Below are 16,132 nucleotides of genomic sequence, written 5' to 3'. Positions count from 1 at the left end.
CCCGTAAACCTAGGTGCTTTGTAGTGGGGGACAACGTTGTGTAGAATGATTAAAATGTTTTTATGTTTGCTTCCTTAAATTACAGTAGAATTGTAGTATGCTTGATGATCGGCAGGACAACGGTGATGGGAATAAATACTTGCACTGCCATATACTTGCACTTTCAGAAGGAATCATTTCAGGCACGTAACGACAAGGACCAAAAATGCTAATTCAGCTCATATTTTATTGCCTCTCGGTGTTAACTTGCTTTGTATTTATAAACCTGACTGATGAATGGCTGCTTGTTTTATTAATGGCACTAATTATTGTTTGATACTTGGTAAGGAATGGCTGCTTCATGTAGATATACTTGAAATTTTCACACTTTCTTTTGTGGTTAGAACATGAAAGATGTCAAACGAACACTTCTCCAAGTTTACGCCAAAAAAGGGTATCTTTTTTGTCGAAGAATTGTGAAGTCCAAGCAGGGTCAAACTGGAGATAAAAACAAACAGCTGGGCTCATAAACTGTATTGAGGAGTGAAGAAGATGAAAGTATTGTGTGGTCTAAATTCACGCAAGGGAAGTTGTGGTTGAAAGCCCTTTTATCGCATTATCCTTCACATTGCTTTCTCCACCTCATAATGCTGCCTTCCAAAAGCTATGTATCAGTATGCTCCGACAAACTAACCTTAATTATTTTATTATTATTATTTCCCCTATTAATAATTCCTCTCTTTTACTTCATCGTCCAATATTTTATCCTATTTTCATTTTTTACTTTCTTTTTCTGCTTAATTCATTATATGCCATGGAAATAGGTTTATAGTTGGTTTAGCATCGCAGTTGGAAATTAAAAAAGCTCCCTTTTTTTCTTAAATAAAAAAGTTATTTTAGATTATGTTGAAAAAATCAGTTTAAAAAAGGTTGTTTTAAACACTCTTAGATTGAAATTTTATTTTGCAGTATTTCACGAGATTGATTGGTTCCTAATCAAGCAGCTATTCACATTGCCTTTAATCCAGTATTTCACGAGAGAATTAAATACATCGAGATTGATTGTAATTTTGTTCGTGAAAAGGTGTAATAAAAGTTAATATCAACAGAATATATCCGAATTGGAGAACAATAAAGAGATATCTTCACTAAAACTCTAAATGAAAATCGAGTTGATTATATATGTAACAAGTTGGACATAATTAATATTTATGCTCCAACTTGAGGGGAGTGTTATAGATTATAAAAAATAAATATGTTAATATAAAAAGTAAATATTGATAGATATGTTAATTACTTAATCTTAAAAATTGTATAATTATATGTTTGATTTTTCTTCTGTTTAGATATTGTCTCTCATGTATAAATATATGATAATCATATAATTATATGTTTGATTGTTCTCATATGTTTTGTGATTAATAAACTAATATTTATCACTAAATCTTCTCACTTAGAATTCATGAATTTAGAAAATAGATGGGACAAAGTTTACCAAAAATGCGAGGTCGAAAATGCAAATATGAAAAATAAATAAACAAATGGAAAGCTGATGTGGACAGAGATGTATCGAAGTCCATTAAATCCTGGCCGCAAGATTCCGATTGGTTCACTCATATCTGCCACGTGTATTCACAGATAGGCCCATGGGATACTGATGAGCACTCTCCCGCGCTCTTATAAAAAACCGAACTCTCTGTTTGGCTTTTACTCTGCCAAAAAGGCAAAAGAGGCAGAATCTCGGAGAGCCACTTCTCTGCTATCTTTGGATCACTGGTAAATCTTCAGCATTTGTTCCACTCTCTATTCTCTTTCGTATCTGCAAAAGAAGTATGGTCTTATTTTGATTCTTTGTGACTTTCTGTCTTCGGGATTTGCTGCTTTTGCTTTCTTCTTCCACTTGTATTGATAGTTGAGTGGCCGAGGCCGGAGTGCCTCTTTTACTGCAACAATTGGGGAATGAGATTCACACCTTTCTCCTCTTGTCCATCTCCTTTTCCAAAGTGTTTTCTTTTTAATTGCATAATAATACATTAAAAGAAAACTAAAATTGAATTATTGTTTTGTTTAATACAACTTAAAATATGGATTTTTATTAAGATTCATGTAATTCTGGTTAATTCATAATTAAAATTCATTTTCTCTTATTTCTTAAATTATTTAAAAAGGAAGAATTTATTAAACGGGACTAGATATCACGTTGGCCTTTAAGGTGACAAGACAGGCAATTATTCTCCATTTATTTTGTCTAATATGAACATTTGTAATTGTTTTAATAAATTGGAAATAAGTATAAAGGGATCTACACAAATCTGCAAATAATAGTAAGTTAAAGTAAATATTTTTAAATAATTATAAATATTTGTTAATTATTACTATTTGTCAAAGTTATTCAGTTGATAATATAAGAAGATGAGTAATTGGGAGAAAATTTTTGATGTGAGAATTTTAGTAAAAAGAGACATGGTTATGCAATTCTTGTAGAATTCATTTCAAATCATATTAAATTTAATAGGAATTGATTTTATTTATGATCAATTTCACATAAGAATTGAATTTTAGTTTTGTTCAAACCAAATAGGAATTGAACCAAATTTTTTATTTATAAAAAAAATAGAAAAACAATCAGCTGGCATAATCTTTTTAGCTTAAATCATTTGTAAACTTATTCTCGCTTGGATATGAATATGTTCACTTTTTCTTTCATATTTTTACTGTAGCTATGTGGTTCTTGATTGTCAATTGATGTGCTACCATTTTTGTTTGATATTTTTCTTACTGTGGAAAAATAATAATAACAATAATTTAAGTATGAGCTTTGATGTCCAATTTTAAAGCGAATATGCTTGTATAGAGAATAAAAGTAATAAAATGAAAGTCACTCAAAGGTTAGCTAGTTTGGTTAAGGGTTTGGGAATGAAATTTTGGCTACCTTTTGGTTTTTTGTTTTTTATGGTTATTTTTTTTTAAGAAGATGAAGAGTTGAATGATACTAGCTTGATTTGCTAATAGTTTCTGTATTTGCATACTGATATTGTTATGCAAATGGTTTCCTAATATTTTGACTATAATGATATGTTTTTAACTCACACGATTTAAAGTTTGGAGGATTAAGATTGATTCACTCCCTTCCTGCATTTTCTAGTGAAGGTGTTTTGAGGCTGCAAAGCATCAGGAACCCATTGAGAATCAGCTTGGTCAATTTTTTTGAAGGGAAAGATGGACTACGTCTATGGACCAGGAAGGAACCATCTTTTCGTTCCGGGGCCTGTTAATATTCCGGAACCAGTTATTCGAGCAATGAATAGGAACAATGAGGATTACCGTTCTCCAGCTGTTCCTGCTTTGACTAAGACTCTTCTTGAGGATGTCAAACAGATTTTCAAGACTACTACAGGAACTCCATTTCTTATCCCAACCACAGGTATTGTATTCATTTATACAAAGGCATAACTGATCTGAAACAAGCCATTAAGCTATTGAATCTGTTAATTGGTTTCTCTGCTGTATAATTTTGACCATAATTTCATTTACGTTGGCAATCTAATGTGGAAAGTCTCGGCTACATTGAATACATCAATTTATTGTTAAACTAGAACATGGGATGTTTTATAACTGTGTTGTTTCCATACACCATTCAAATAACCAGTTTTATGATCTGCTACACAGCCTAAAAGGGCTGGTTATATACTTATATATCGTTTGCAGCCTTCTGGAGTGTTTTTCTGTGATCTTCCAATCATAAAAGGGCAACCTTACTATTGCACCAAGGCTTGTCATCAATAGCTTTCAAATTTTTGTCAGGGCATATCATCTTAGGGAAGGAAAAAAAATGATGGGCCTTTTTTTCATGTGTTCTGCTAATCATAGTTTGTTTTTAGTTGATATTTTTGTTTTGCTTCAGGTACTGGTGCATGGGAGAGTGCACTTACCAATACATTGTCTCCTGGGGATCGTATTGTATCTTTCCTGATTGGACAATTCAGTTTGCTCTGGATTGATCAGCAGCAGCGTCTTGGCTTCAATGTTGATGTCGTTGAAAGTGAGTGGGGTCAAGGTGCCAACCTTGACATTCTGGCGTCAAAACTGGCAGCAGACACCGCACACACTATTAAAGCTGTTTGCATTGTTCATAATGAGACAGCAACTGGAGTTACCAACAATTTGGCAAAAGTGAGAAGAATACTTGGTAAGCATATGCTCAAAAGATTTTCAGTTGATGATCCTTCTGATATGAAACTGTAGGCATGTTAATATTCCTTGCGTTATGAAACCTTTATAGCTCTCATATGGTTCTTATGCATGAGGCTAGATTAAATGTATATATTTTTATTCCAAGTAGCGAAAATATGCAGTTGGAGATCATTTAAACTTTTGGGGTTTGCTAGTTTCATTTTTTTTTCCAATTCACATCCCTGTTGTTCTCAGTTCCAATGCCTCATTTAACTTGGGTTTTGATATTATACAATAGGTGATCTCATGTTTGTTTTAATTATTCTCAGATGACTACAGGCATCCAGCTCTCTTTCTTGTTGATGGAGTGTCCTCCATATGTGCTCTTGATTTCCGTATGGACGAATGGGGGGTAGATGTGGCTTTAACTGGCTCTCAGAAGGCACTTTCCCTTCCTACTGGCATGGGAATTGTGTGTGCAGGTCCCAGAGCTCTTGAAGCAACTAAAACTGCAAAATCAGTTCGGGTTTTCTTTGACTGGAACGACTACTTGAAATTCTACAAACTTGGAACATTTTGGCCATACACCCCATCCATCCAATTGCTCTATGGACTTAGAACAGCTCTGGATCTCATTTTTGAGGAAGGACTTGACAATGTGATTGCTAGGCATGCTCGTCTGGGCAAAGCAACAAGGTGAGCCATTTTTCCTTATGTGATTGATATGTTCATCTAAATGATACAATAGTGCAGTACACACATATCCTCCTCAAGGGCACCTTTTCCTTTATTGAGTAAATTAGATGAGGGATTGATGCAAATGATATGTCTCAAATCTTATAATGTAGACTTGCTGTGGAGGCATGGGGCTTGAAGAACTGCACCCAAAAGGAGGAATGGTTCAGCGACACAGTAACTGCTGTTGTTGTTCCTCCATACATTGATAGTTCGGAAATTGTTAGGAGAGGATGGAAAAGATACAATTTGAGCTTAGGTTTGGGTCTCAACAAGGTTGCAGGGAAGGTATTCAGAATAGGGCACCTTGGCAACCTGAATGAGGTAATCTTCATTTTTCATATGTTTCAATTTGTTATTACATGTTGCAATTCTGTGTTTTACTGTATCCCTTTTTTTTAGTTTATCTTAGAATTCTTGAAAAGTGTTGAAATTATAAATCACAGGAGACAAATGTTAGAAGGGTTGCTTGCTTGACAGAATTTCATTTGTACTTGGTAATTTTCAGTTGCAATTGTTGGGTTGTCTTGCTGGAGTGGAGATGATACTGAAGGACGTAGGTTACCCAGTTAAGCTGGGAAGTGGAGTAGCAGCAGCATGTGCTTATCTGCAGAACAACACCCCTCTAATCCCTTCCAGGATTTAATTCATCTACCATCCATCCATATAATTGTTTTTCCTTTATTTTTTTTTTCCTTTTCTTTTTCGCTACTCGCTTTAAGCAATTCTGTAAAAAAAATATGTATAATTTGTTTTTTTTGTGCTCGTACTCTGGAGGATCAAATGATCTCCTCTATAAAGCTTTGCTTTGCAGTTATCTTGTACCTGAAACGCTGTCAAGCGCAATCTAATTTCTATCTTCTTTTTAATAATTTTACGGAAATATATATATATTTAATGAAAAATTAACACACAATCGAGTAACAGTTAAAAATACTTTAATCTATATATTTTTTTAAAAAAACAGATGGGTAAAATTTTTTAATAATGATAAAAATTCAATTACTAAATAACTATTTATTTAAAATTTAACAAACAGAATATATGAAATATATTTAAAAATGATAAAAAAATAAAGATAAAACATAAATTCATTTGAACAAAATTTTGTAGCTCCCATTTAAATAAAAAATTAATTTGGTCAAAAGTCGTTGGCCCAAAATTTATGAGTTGATTGGGCTTAAATGGGCCCTTTTGAAGACGAAGCAATTAACTCCTGAACGTTAGTTTGGAATCCATTATACATCATACATCGTCTTCTCGACCTTACTGGTTACTGGTTAGGGGTGTTCCAGAGACGCCACCCCGCCTCGCTGCAAACCGCTTTGACTCCTCTGCCGCCTAGATCGCCAACAGCTTACTTTGCCCGGCCGACCTTGCTACTTTCGCCAGCCGTAATAATGACCACTCGAATCGCTCCTGGTGTGGGAGCGAATTTGCTGGGCCAACACTCGGCTGAGAGGAATCAAGACGCCACCGCTTACGTTGGCAATCTTGATCCTCAGGCGACTGAGGACTTTCTGTGGGAGTTATTTGTTCAAGCAGGTCCTGTTGGTATTTTTTTTTTTTTTACATTTTTCTTTTTTCACTTGCCTTGAATTTGATTTTTTTTTTATTTAGTTAACCTCTTTATAAGTTGTATTCTTATCGTAGTTAATGTGTACGTTCCGAAGGATAGAGTAACAAATCTTCATCAAGGATATGGATTTGTTGAATTTCGGAGCGAAAAAGATGCTATGTAAGTCTGAAGTCTCTACTCACTGGGCACTTGCTTTTCTTATTGGGTATGCTTTGATTCTATGTTGGAGACTATTGCTACACGTTTAGTTCATCCCGTTGATTGCTTATCGCACAGCAGGTTGTGTTTTTTTTTTTAATAAAAAAAGGATAAGAGTCATAGAGACTGTGTTTGATCGCTAGATAGACGGTCAAATTCGGAAACAGATTTCTTGATGGAGGAAGCAACCTATCGATGGGGTGAACAGAGGGAAGTGATGATCATGTTGACTTCTGAGTTTCAATGGGCAGTAAAGTGGGAAAGCATTTGATGAAGCTGCGAAGGAGATTGTGAAAATAAGGAAGATGTGGTGAAAACGAGCTCCTTTGAAGATCAGTTTGCATTGAATATAATTCGACCGACCTTTTGCAATCGCCAAATCAATTGCTAGGATTGCAGCACGACCATGGATAACTAAAGTTACAGATTTTTTTTTTCTTAAAATAATTATTAAGCATATTAGCCGATTTTAATTTAAATCTAACATATATCAGATATTAAATTCAATCCTGTTGCCCAATATAAGTTGGAAAGACGACATTGTAGTGAATTCGACTAGAAATGGGAAATGGACATTGAATAGCAAATGCTTGTTAACATTTTTTGCAGGTTATTATTATTATTATTATTTTAAAATGACTTTTCTTTTGAAGTTTTTAAAAATTTTAGAAATTTTATATTTAATTTTTTTTAAAAACTTAAAAAGGAACAAATACTATTTTCCAAATTACTTAAAAATAAAATATATTACAATTTTCTTCTTAATTTTGAAAATAAACTTAATATTATTGAACTTTGAACTAAGCTCCTGTACTTTATTTCAAAGGTCAAATAAATTCAATTTAAAATTTTAAACTAATTACATTCTTGTACTTTTGTTAAAGAACATAATATCATATTATTTTTTATAATTTAAAATATCAAAAATTTAATATTTTAATTTTAAAAAATATAAATATAATAAATAATTTTTAAAATTAAAAAAATAAAATTTTATTATATAAAAATAATTTTATTATTAAAAAATAATATTATATTAAATGAAGACTTGATTGAAGTTACGCAACGCAACAGTCAACATTGTCAGAAAAGCTTACAGCAAATAGCGTGTATAATAAATTGAGTGAAACTCCACTAAGCTCATGATGTTGGCAAAATAATTTTTCAATTTCTTCTCTTCCTGAAATGACAAATTTGCCGAACTTGTTGCATGCCCCAACCACTGGGGGAATGGAGACTCAGAAAAAGAGAACATCTCTAATACATTAATCAATCCAAAATTCTTTTTTTGAAAAAAAAAAAAAACGAAAGATCCAAGAAGATGCAACTTGAGCAATGCAATGGTATCCATTTGATCAACATGCGATGCCTGACTCCTTAGCAGGCAAAACCAACTTATGTTGTTTGTGAAGGACCAACTCTCATTATGGTTTTCAATTAAGCACACTGGATACTCTTGCTTCCTCCATGTCATTTACCATCCAGTATGGTGTGAAACTTGCAACACCATCTACCCTCCAACTTAACAGATGGAGTTTAAGGGACTTCCCTCCGGAATATGCTGCAAAGGATCCATGGCTTGTTAACCACGCGAATCTTAAGCAGACAACCTAATTCAATAGAATAAGGCAGAAAATATCCAATGCAAGGGGCGGCAGGACTTGAAAATTTAAAGGAAAAAAGAGGCACCTCTTTCTTATCATTTTCCCAGGCAAAAAAGGCCCCCTATTTTTTAGTATTTCTAAACAGTTCTCTAGATGTTAATAAAATTGGGTTGACAGTTCATATAAATGAATTTAAATGTAATTCAACTGGTCATAAATTGATGAACAATAAAAACAAATGATGAGCTCAGAAAGAGGATTCTCGACTTACAAGAAATTATGAAATTTCTCAGGTCAGAAGTTCATCTAACTTGCATTGCTGGAGGATGCCTTTTTTCTTCTCTTTTTCTTGGGCTTTACAGCATCCTTCAAAGTCTTCTCTCCACTTATTTGAGGCTCAGTTCCAGATGCATCAGTAGCTAGTTCAGTATCTTCAGCTATTTCATCTTCCTTAATTGGAGTGCCCTTTTGCTCAGCTCCTTTTTGTCTATTGGGTGTTGATATCCCTGCATGTTTCATCCCCATTAAAAGTCAGCCCTCTCACTCTGTAAACTGAAATTGACAGAACTCAAGATACAAAGCAATGCAACCAGGATGTGAACTACAGTTTTATGGCTCCTCCCCACCCCCTCCCCCCCGTCCCAAGCAAAAAAAGGGATCAACGTTAAGTTAACTAAAAATTCCCTTTGCTACCAAGTTCTGCTTCTGACTATAACCTTTCAAATTTATACCAACAACAATAAGCAGCATAAATTACATGAAACAGGAAATAAGTAAACTAATTTCTTGTACTTCAGAAGCCAAAATATACAAGTTGCATACCACATGAAGCTAGAGAATCTTTCAGGGAGCCGGAATCAACACCCCTCGAATAAGGATCCCTAAGACAGGAAAAAAAAATATTATTAAGCAAAGCATGGAAAATGGGAGCCTTTCAATGAGCCAACTGACATACAATCACAAGCTTTCAAGAACCTAAGTCTCAGAATCAATAAGTCCATTCCACCAAATTTTGATATGTAGTATATCTGTACATGGCAGCTAAAATTATTTCATTTTGTACCTTCAGGCACTTAAAAATGAATCTACAAGCTACCCATATGCTGATAATGGAATGAATCATATGACATAATTAACTTGCACCTATTCATTTGCTTCCAATTGCCAAGGCCCCCCATTTCAGCTCAATAACAACCAAATTAGGTCAAGAAAACCATTGATTCTGCGTACTTGTGTTAGCACACAAATTGTATATATAAGAAACCAAGCAAACAGTAATATTTTTTTATTGGTTTAAAAACTGGTGATGCAGTAATTTACACAGTTTGACCTCCAGATTCTCTCATTGCAACAAAACCAACCCAAACCAAACCATGCACACTGTTACAATTTTGATGGTGGTCTCCCACCATATAAACTAAAATGAGTTCAAAAGATATAGTCAGCTTTCTGTAATACTTCCCTTGCAATAGATGTTTGATAAAACTACTTCCATATCAATCAATACCTTTTTTTCAGGAACCATTTAAATTAATACACACAGCCACATAAAAATAATGCCAAGATCCCTATAAAAATTTTCACTCTCGAATCCTAGGTAAGCTAGCTTAACAAAATCCATACCTATACTGTTAACACGATAATCTTCATTATAAAGGAAAATAATTTTTTTAACAAACTAGAGGGGAAAAAAAGAACACAAGTTAAACTCATAATTATGGCTCTAAAAGATGGGTGCAATGCCTTAGTTTTCGCTTCTAAAAATGGTTCTTAATATTTGACAATGAATTATTATACTGGAAAGGCCAACAAAATACCAGCTTGAAGGCCCACCAAGGAAATTTGTAGCATTGCCCTCTCGGCAACTAGTTCCACCTTGTTCAGATGACCTCAAACCACCATCTGTGTCATTACTTTGGCTGGTACAGCTTTCCTCAGACACTAGCTTCAATCTCTCCATCTGGTATTTTGACAATTCACTAACGCCCTTTTGCATGAAAGATTTACTTTCATGCTCTCTGACATCACCACCAGATGTGCTAACATTGACAGCAACAGAAGTAGAGTGGCGCTTGATTTTGCGTAATGCTCTCTCCGTATTGTATGCCTCAACCTACATCAAATTGTACGCAAGACGGGGAGAAAATTTAGTGGCTAAAAGCTGCTAGAAGCAAGACCTAAAAGAGCATCATCATTCCATACCAATTGGGCTGCTAAAGGTATAAAAAGACCACCACATGAAATTGAAAAGCATCCCTCTCATTTCTTGAAGTAAAGAAAACTCAATTTGATTTCACTTTCTTTTATTCTCCCCTTTCAACAAGACCTTTAAGATATATGTTAATATCAGTGAAAAATGCTACATGGTATCAGAAAATATAATACCTAACTTGGTGAGGTAAAGGGTTGCATTCTGAGTACTAAACTGAAGGCATTTGTTGCATTCCTAAGAGCGTACTGAACCAAAATTTGTCCAGCATATAATAACATATTTGCACAAAGTTAGCCCTTAACCAGACAAGTTTTTATCCACACTATTTAAATTCATCTGCAAAAGACCTCTTAACTTTGCTCTCACCTCTAACAGGACTCATGAGTACAATTACAATTATCCCATGTTGACTCGTTGAAAAGAGAGCCAACAACTAAGTTGGAAATGGCTAGAAACTAACTGTGTTCAAAGCATCAGTTTCTTAGGCTGCATATGCTGATAGTAGACCCTTTCTTTGTGACAAAATAGTAGGCTTGATGTGTCGCATTCTAAAGCTGCTAGAAAATATTGAAGCTCCCCAATCACAGCTTCCACATCACATTCATTCAGTCATGATTGACAACATGAGATATTCCAAAAAAGAGATAAAAATAAATACGAAAAAAGAGAATGTTAATTAAGGCTAGTAGGGAGAGAATTAATCGACACAGACTCAACTCTGGATAGTAAAACTCTGAATGGAAGAGAAGGGGGTGATGATGGGTGATTGGAAAGGGATACAGAGGCAGAGGTCAAGCATGAAAGAAAATATTAAGTGCAAAAAAATTCATAAAACCTCAGCTTACTGCATTTAAACTTTAAAACCATTATGGAATTAAAAAAATCCCAGTTTGTTCCTTCTTTGATATATAATATCCTAGCATCCAATCATAAATGTAGTTTTGGTACTTTGCATAGAAATCATTATTCTTTTCAACTTCAGTTAATCAAGTGGTTAAGATGCAAAAATGGCACCTCAACTTCCAGAAGACTTTTGCATAGAAGAAACTCACAGCATCTTTTATCTTCTTTGTTATGGACTCAGCATTCCTGGATGCAATTCGCAAACATCGCATTATGTCACTCTGTGTCACACCCTCTCCTCCAGCTTTCTGAATAGCACAAATATCACCATTCGCATTCACTGTAACAGTCATTCTCCCCCCCATAACAGTTTCCTCACTATGGGTTGGATCTATCACCTACAATGAACTCATTTAGATTAAATCAGCTGGTAAATTAATAACATGAGCTCTACAGGATTCCACAAACAATTAATAAAAAAAAAAAATTAAAATATTGTAGAAAAAATTTTTACCCACCATGGTGTGCTCACTGTTGAAAAATGCAAAAGTTACTGCTATAGGAAGATGATGCACTATCAATGGAAGTGGTTCTCTCACCTGCCAGAATAGAACAAAAAGAATAAAGTGAACATATAAACACGTCCAAATGCATCTAATGAGCAAGCACTAACCTGCTGCTATATGCTACAAAGTCTGTGTAAGATAGTAGTAAAAAAGGAATGTTAGAGCATTTCAGCTTAGCGATAACCAATAAAAAGGACACTAAACTCCTCTGCCCCATAGAAATCATTACACTCATTTTGCATACCAAATGTGTCAATAAGAACATAGTAGCAGTCCATAACATTAGAGACTCTAACACTCCAAACTGTAGGAATGTATTCCTGCATGGCATCAAGCAGTTGAAGTAAAAATCTATTTGATTGTCAAAGGGAGGGAAAAGCTTGACCATGATCAGAGCTGATAGTTTTCAGCCGAACGAGCAACTTAAATATTAAAAAACAGTGACATAAGGTCTTGAGGACGTGTATTATGAAAATGTGTAACCTCAGGTGGATGTACTATCACTTGCTGACCATCTTCTCCTCCTAATGTGCATTCTGGCCTCCGAAATGTCAAGAGAGCAGCTAAAGCAGCAATATTGGCAGCATCAACAAGGTTCCTGTTTCCAAAACATGCAAACACATAAAAATAGCATTAACAACTAACAAATATTTAGCATTAGCAAAACAATAAATTAAATAAAATCTACAGGAAAACCTAGCAAAAGAAAATATGAAGAGAAGTGAAACAATTACAGCTTACCCCCCATTGTCTAAGATGTGAAGATCAATTCGGATGGCCCATACTAACTTCCCAGCAAGGACACAAAGTGATTCTGTATCCACTGCCCTGCTTTCCCTGCAGATCAATTAAAATAGTTAGGTTATATCCTGTTTATGTATGTGTGCATGTGCACTCAGGTTCTTCTTGTATACTGTTCTAACTGTATCCTCCAGTAAAGATGTCTAAATATAATGAATATGAATTATCAAACAGCAACAGATCATTAATATATCAAAATTTGTAATAAATCTGTAATGCATTCTGAGAACCCAGCCCTCAACATTTAAAACATTTCCAGTTACATATCCAATTCCATTCAATTGATCCAAGTTAAACATAAATCACCTTAGACCACGATCGATTATTCGGCCCAACTCCACTGCAGATTCTCCTGGACGGCCTGGCTCAAATGAAGGATCAGCCATGGGCGAGAACTCTGTAAAAATTGAAAGTGACCCTTCATTTGGTCGGTCTCGATAAGGTTGAACCAGCTGACTCGTCACAAAACCCATTACATGAGTCTGGCCTAGCTGCACCTCCGATGACCCATCTTCTCTGCAAGCTCACAATCAAAATGTAAATGAGCAATAACAACACACGATAATGTACAGAAGCAAAGAGCTAAAATCATAGAAAAACAATTAAACTACAATGCCAATTCTATCAAATTAACTTCATAAATTTCACACGCTCAGCCTGCTACAGTTGCCCAGCTCAACATTTTCCATCACTCGAACAGGAACTAACTTCTATCTTATCATCACAAAAGCAGAGCTCAACATTTCCATCACTCAAACAGGAACTAAATACTTCTTATCATCACAAAAGCAGAAAGATAAAATAATTACCTAGGTTCTCAAGTCACCAAACAAAAATAATAAATTGAACCCTGACTTCATGACTCCAAAAATCCCAGAAATACTTGTCTTCAACTCTTTAGCTTTCAACATCAAACTTAACTAAGAATTCCCAATCCCTTCTTCAACCATTAAAAGACAGTAACTGCCATTCTAATAGTTTTAAAACTCCAAAAATAATGTGTGTATACGAGAAGAAACTTGCCTGCCAAATTTGACTGTGATTTTACGATACTCAAGGGGATTGCGACCGTCAATTCTCAGGTCCGAAGCCAAAGCAGTCTCGATGAATTTCTTCTCATTCACAGTCATTCGCCATGCATTCGTCAATCTCGCATCCATTTTACGGTACTGTTTCTCGAACTTTACTTTAAGAGACTTTACTAATGGGGAGAAGTGATAGTGGCCGGAGACAGATAGAGAACCGGAAAAGGGTTCAACACCAAAAAATTGATTATCGCTAGTTAGTCTGGCATGGCCGTTAGCAATTTCACCGACTTAAAACCCTACGCCTAGGGTTTTGTTGATGTCCGTTTGACATACATGGATAACCAACGAGAAGTTTGTTCAATTAAAGTTATTTATTTTTAAGTTTATTAAAATTATAAATCAGTAAAATTACAAGTATTCAGAATTTTGCTTCATAAAAGTTTGAATCATTTTAATTCGTTTTAATTTAGTTTTCGTATGAACTAAGTTTTAATTTATTAATTTAACTTGAATTAAATTAATCGAATTTAAACTTGAAATAAATCAATCTAAATTTAAAAAAATAATAATAATAAATTAAATTTAGGTTTTTAAATTTTATTTATATATTTAATTTACTTTTTAATTATTTTTTATAATAATGTTAGAAATTACACTTAACATGATTTATAATTAAAGCAAAACAGAATACAATAATTATTGTAATAAATTAAATCAAATCAAAACATTCAAATCAAATCAAATTAAAATAAAAAAAAGTTTCTAAACGAAATATCAATAAACATAAATACTGAAAATTTTCTCCTTATATGCCTGTTGGACCAAACTTATACAAAGGAGACTAAGCCCAAATAACCATAAACAGAGGCTCAAACTCAGAACTCAACCCGCAACTCAAAAAAGGCAATCTCATACAAATCTATGGCCCAACCCGAAAAAAAAAACACTGGCCAGCCCAAATCGATGCTACTTGATCACCGTCCATCACCTTCATCGCATATAGCAACACAGCCAGAGAAGAAAACGAAGACAAAGAAATCACCGCACGTTCAAAATAAGCCACCAAAAAAAGAACACTACAATCAAATAGAAGGACATACAAAAAGTGAAAAACCGATATATTAATAAAAAAAAAAAAGAGTGTGTTCGATATCACTTGCTGGATTTTTTTTTCAAAATTAAAAATATTTTTTATTTTTATTATTTACTTATTAGAAACATTTTTTTAAATTATTTGTTTAAAAATAATTATAAATTTTACATAAAACATTATTTTTAAAATATAATATTTAATAATAAAATAATTTTATAAACAATTATATATAAAAATGAATAGTAAATACTATTTAGATTATAATAAAAATTATTATTTAATTTTTATAATATATAAAATATATAAAACTTATTAATTAATCATTTAATTTTAAAAAATATATAAAAATATTTTTAAAATTTTAAAAAATTTATTAATTTCTCCATTAATTTTAACCATTAAATATTATAAAAATAAAAATTATTATTTAATATCTACAAATAAAAAAATTCATTAATTAATTTATTGATTTTAAAAATTATATTACTATATTTTAAAAATTTTAAAAAATCCATTAATTAATCTCTCCATAATTTTTAATACTTAAATGTTACAAAACTTTTTTTTAATATTCTCAATATAAATAATTTAAAAAAAAAATTCTCAATATAAATTATTAGTTAGTATATTTTTAATATATTATGAATATCCTAATATATTTTTCAAAAAAAAATAGTAATGAATTTTTTTATATTATAAAAATTAAATAGTAGCTTTTAATATGAAATGATTAATTAATAAATATTTTTATAAAAATAATTAATTAATTAATAAATTTTTTATATCATATAGAATAAATAATAAAATATTTATCAATTAAAATTAATAAAATTACTAATTAATAAATCTTTTAAAATTTTAAAACCTTTTAATTTATTTTTTAAAATTGAATATTTTTTTATACCAAAATTATTAAGTAGTATATTTATTTTATAATAATAAAATAAAATTATATTTATTAATTAAATAAATAAATATATATTTTAAAAACATGAATTTGAGTGATAAAAATAAATTTTTAAAATTTTTAATGATAAACTAATAAAATTTATAAAGAAAAACAATAATTTGATAGAACTTGGAATAAGAAAAAAAAATTCAATTTTTTTATTTTAAAAAGGTTTTTTTTAACAAATAGTAAAAATAACAATGCAATATTTTTAAATGAATAAATTTTATATTTTTTTATAAAATAAAAAATCACAATAATAACGGACACACTCTAAATAAATAAAAGAGTTAAACAGGACATCCAAAAATAGAATTGGCCAAAATTTAAAAACCAACCAAAAAATCATATAGAAAGCATAAACTTTCACAC

The 16,132-nt window shown here is 32.4% G+C and overlaps 3 protein-coding genes across 13 annotated transcripts; 2 read left to right on the top strand and 1 right to left on the bottom strand.

Moving 5' to 3' along the window:
• Window positions 1-1,605: 1,605 nt before the first annotated feature.
• LOC110600432 (serine--glyoxylate aminotransferase) lies at window positions 1,606-5,759 on the top strand. 2 transcript variants are annotated; one of them, XM_021737329.2, is made up of 6 exons: window positions 1,606-1,755; window positions 3,125-3,403; window positions 3,884-4,168; window positions 4,482-4,848; window positions 5,001-5,211; window positions 5,396-5,759. In XM_021737329.2, exons 2-6 carry the CDS (start codon window positions 3,199-3,201, stop codon window positions 5,531-5,533), a joined length of 1,206 nt encoding a protein of 401 aa, XP_021593021.1. In that variant the 5' UTR covers window positions 1,606-1,755; window positions 3,125-3,198; the 3' UTR covers window positions 5,534-5,759. The 2 variants fall into 2 exon arrangements, with proteins under 2 accessions (XP_021593021.1, XP_021593064.1); XM_021737372.2 differs by having other exon boundaries at window positions 1,609-1,755; window positions 3,130-3,403.
• Window positions 5,760-5,948: 189 nt separating this feature from the next.
• On the top strand, window positions 5,949-7,251 carry LOC110621451 (splicing factor 3B subunit 4-like). Of its 7 annotated transcripts, none has more exons than XM_043960111.1 (3): window positions 5,949-6,432; window positions 6,541-6,625; window positions 6,774-7,251. In XM_043960111.1, the coding sequence occupies exons 1-3, from the start codon at window positions 6,288-6,290 to the stop codon at window positions 6,805-6,807; spliced, it is 264 nt and encodes an 87-aa protein (XP_043816046.1). In that variant the 5' UTR covers window positions 5,949-6,287; the 3' UTR covers window positions 6,808-7,251. The 7 variants fall into 7 exon arrangements, with proteins under 7 accessions (XP_043816046.1, XP_021621439.1, XP_043816049.1 ...); XM_021765747.2 differs by having other exon boundaries at window positions 5,951-6,441; XM_043960114.1 differs by having other exon boundaries at window positions 5,953-6,441; window positions 6,746-7,251.
• A 561-nt stretch (window positions 7,252-7,812) lies between these two features.
• On the bottom strand, window positions 7,813-14,080 carry LOC110600194 (exosome complex component RRP45A). 4 transcript variants are annotated; one of them, XM_021737024.2, is made up of 10 exons: window positions 13,714-14,074; window positions 12,997-13,206; window positions 12,631-12,726; window positions 12,373-12,487; window positions 11,842-11,922; window positions 11,533-11,721; window positions 10,086-10,381; window positions 9,091-9,149; window positions 8,540-8,774; window positions 7,813-8,225 (listed from the first exon to the last, which is right to left on the bottom strand). In XM_021737024.2, the coding sequence occupies exons 1-9, from the start codon at window positions 13,848-13,850 to the stop codon at window positions 8,575-8,577; spliced, it is 1,383 nt and encodes a 460-aa protein (XP_021592716.1). In that variant the 5' UTR covers window positions 13,851-14,074; the 3' UTR covers window positions 7,813-8,225; window positions 8,540-8,574. The 4 variants fall into 4 exon arrangements, 2 of the variants coding, with proteins under 2 accessions (XP_021592716.1, XP_043816032.1); XR_006352070.1 differs by lacking the exon at window positions 7,813-8,225 and having other exon boundaries at window positions 8,602-8,774; window positions 11,495-11,721; window positions 13,714-14,078; XR_006352071.1 differs by lacking the exons at window positions 7,813-8,225; window positions 8,540-8,774; window positions 9,091-9,149 and adding an exon at window positions 10,847-11,067 and having other exon boundaries at window positions 10,262-10,381; window positions 11,495-11,721; window positions 13,714-14,080.
• Window positions 14,081-16,132: the final 2,052 nt, after the last annotated feature.

The sequence above is a fragment of the Manihot esculenta genome, chromosome 1, assembly GCF_001659605.2.
Source record: "Manihot esculenta cultivar AM560-2 chromosome 1, M.esculenta_v8, whole genome shotgun sequence".
Taxonomy (NCBI): domain Eukaryota; kingdom Viridiplantae; phylum Streptophyta; class Magnoliopsida; order Malpighiales; family Euphorbiaceae; genus Manihot; species Manihot esculenta.
This window is presented reverse-complemented; position numbering and strand designations above follow the sequence as displayed.

What these genes read in the sequence shown, in the direction of transcription:
- LOC110600432 (XM_021737329.2), top strand. Translation starts at nt 3,199, where the DNA reads ATGGACTACGTCTATGGACCAGGAAGGAACCATCTTTTCGTTCCGGGG. An exon ending in AAAAGTGAGAAGAATACTTG is followed by an intron (nt 4,169 to 4,481) that starts GTAAGCATATGC and finishes AATTATTCTCAG; the next exon opens with ATGACTACAGGCATCCAGCT. An exon ending in CGTCTGGGCAAAGCAACAAG is followed by an intron (nt 4,849 to 5,000) that starts GTGAGCCATTTT and finishes CTTATAATGTAG; the next exon opens with ACTTGCTGTGGAGGCATGGG.
- LOC110621451 (XM_021765735.2), top strand. Translation starts at nt 6,288, where the DNA reads ATGACCACTCGAATCGCTCCTGGTGTGGGAGCGAATTTGCTGGGCCAA. An exon ending in TGTTCAAGCAGGTCCTGTTG is followed by an intron (nt 6,442 to 6,540) that starts GTATTTTTTTTT and finishes TTCTTATCGTAG; the next exon opens with TTAATGTGTACGTTCCGAAG. An exon ending in CGGAGCGAAAAAGATGCTAT is followed by an intron (nt 6,626 to 6,811) that starts GTAAGTCTGAAG and finishes ATCGCTAGATAG; the next exon opens with ACGGTCAAATTCGGAAACAG.
- LOC110600194 (XM_021737024.2), bottom strand. Translation starts at nt 13,850, where the DNA reads ATGGATGCGAGATTGACGAATGCATGGCGAATGACTGTGAATGAGAAG. An exon ending in CTTGGTGGGCCTTCAAGCTG is followed by an intron (nt 9,150 to 10,085) that starts GTATTTTGTTGG and finishes TTCCTGTCTTAG; the next exon opens with GGATCCTTATTCGAGGGGTG. An exon ending in AGATTCTCTAGCTTCATGTG is followed by an intron (nt 8,775 to 9,090) that starts GTATGCAACTTG and finishes TGAAACATGCAG; the next exon opens with GGATATCAACACCCAATAGA.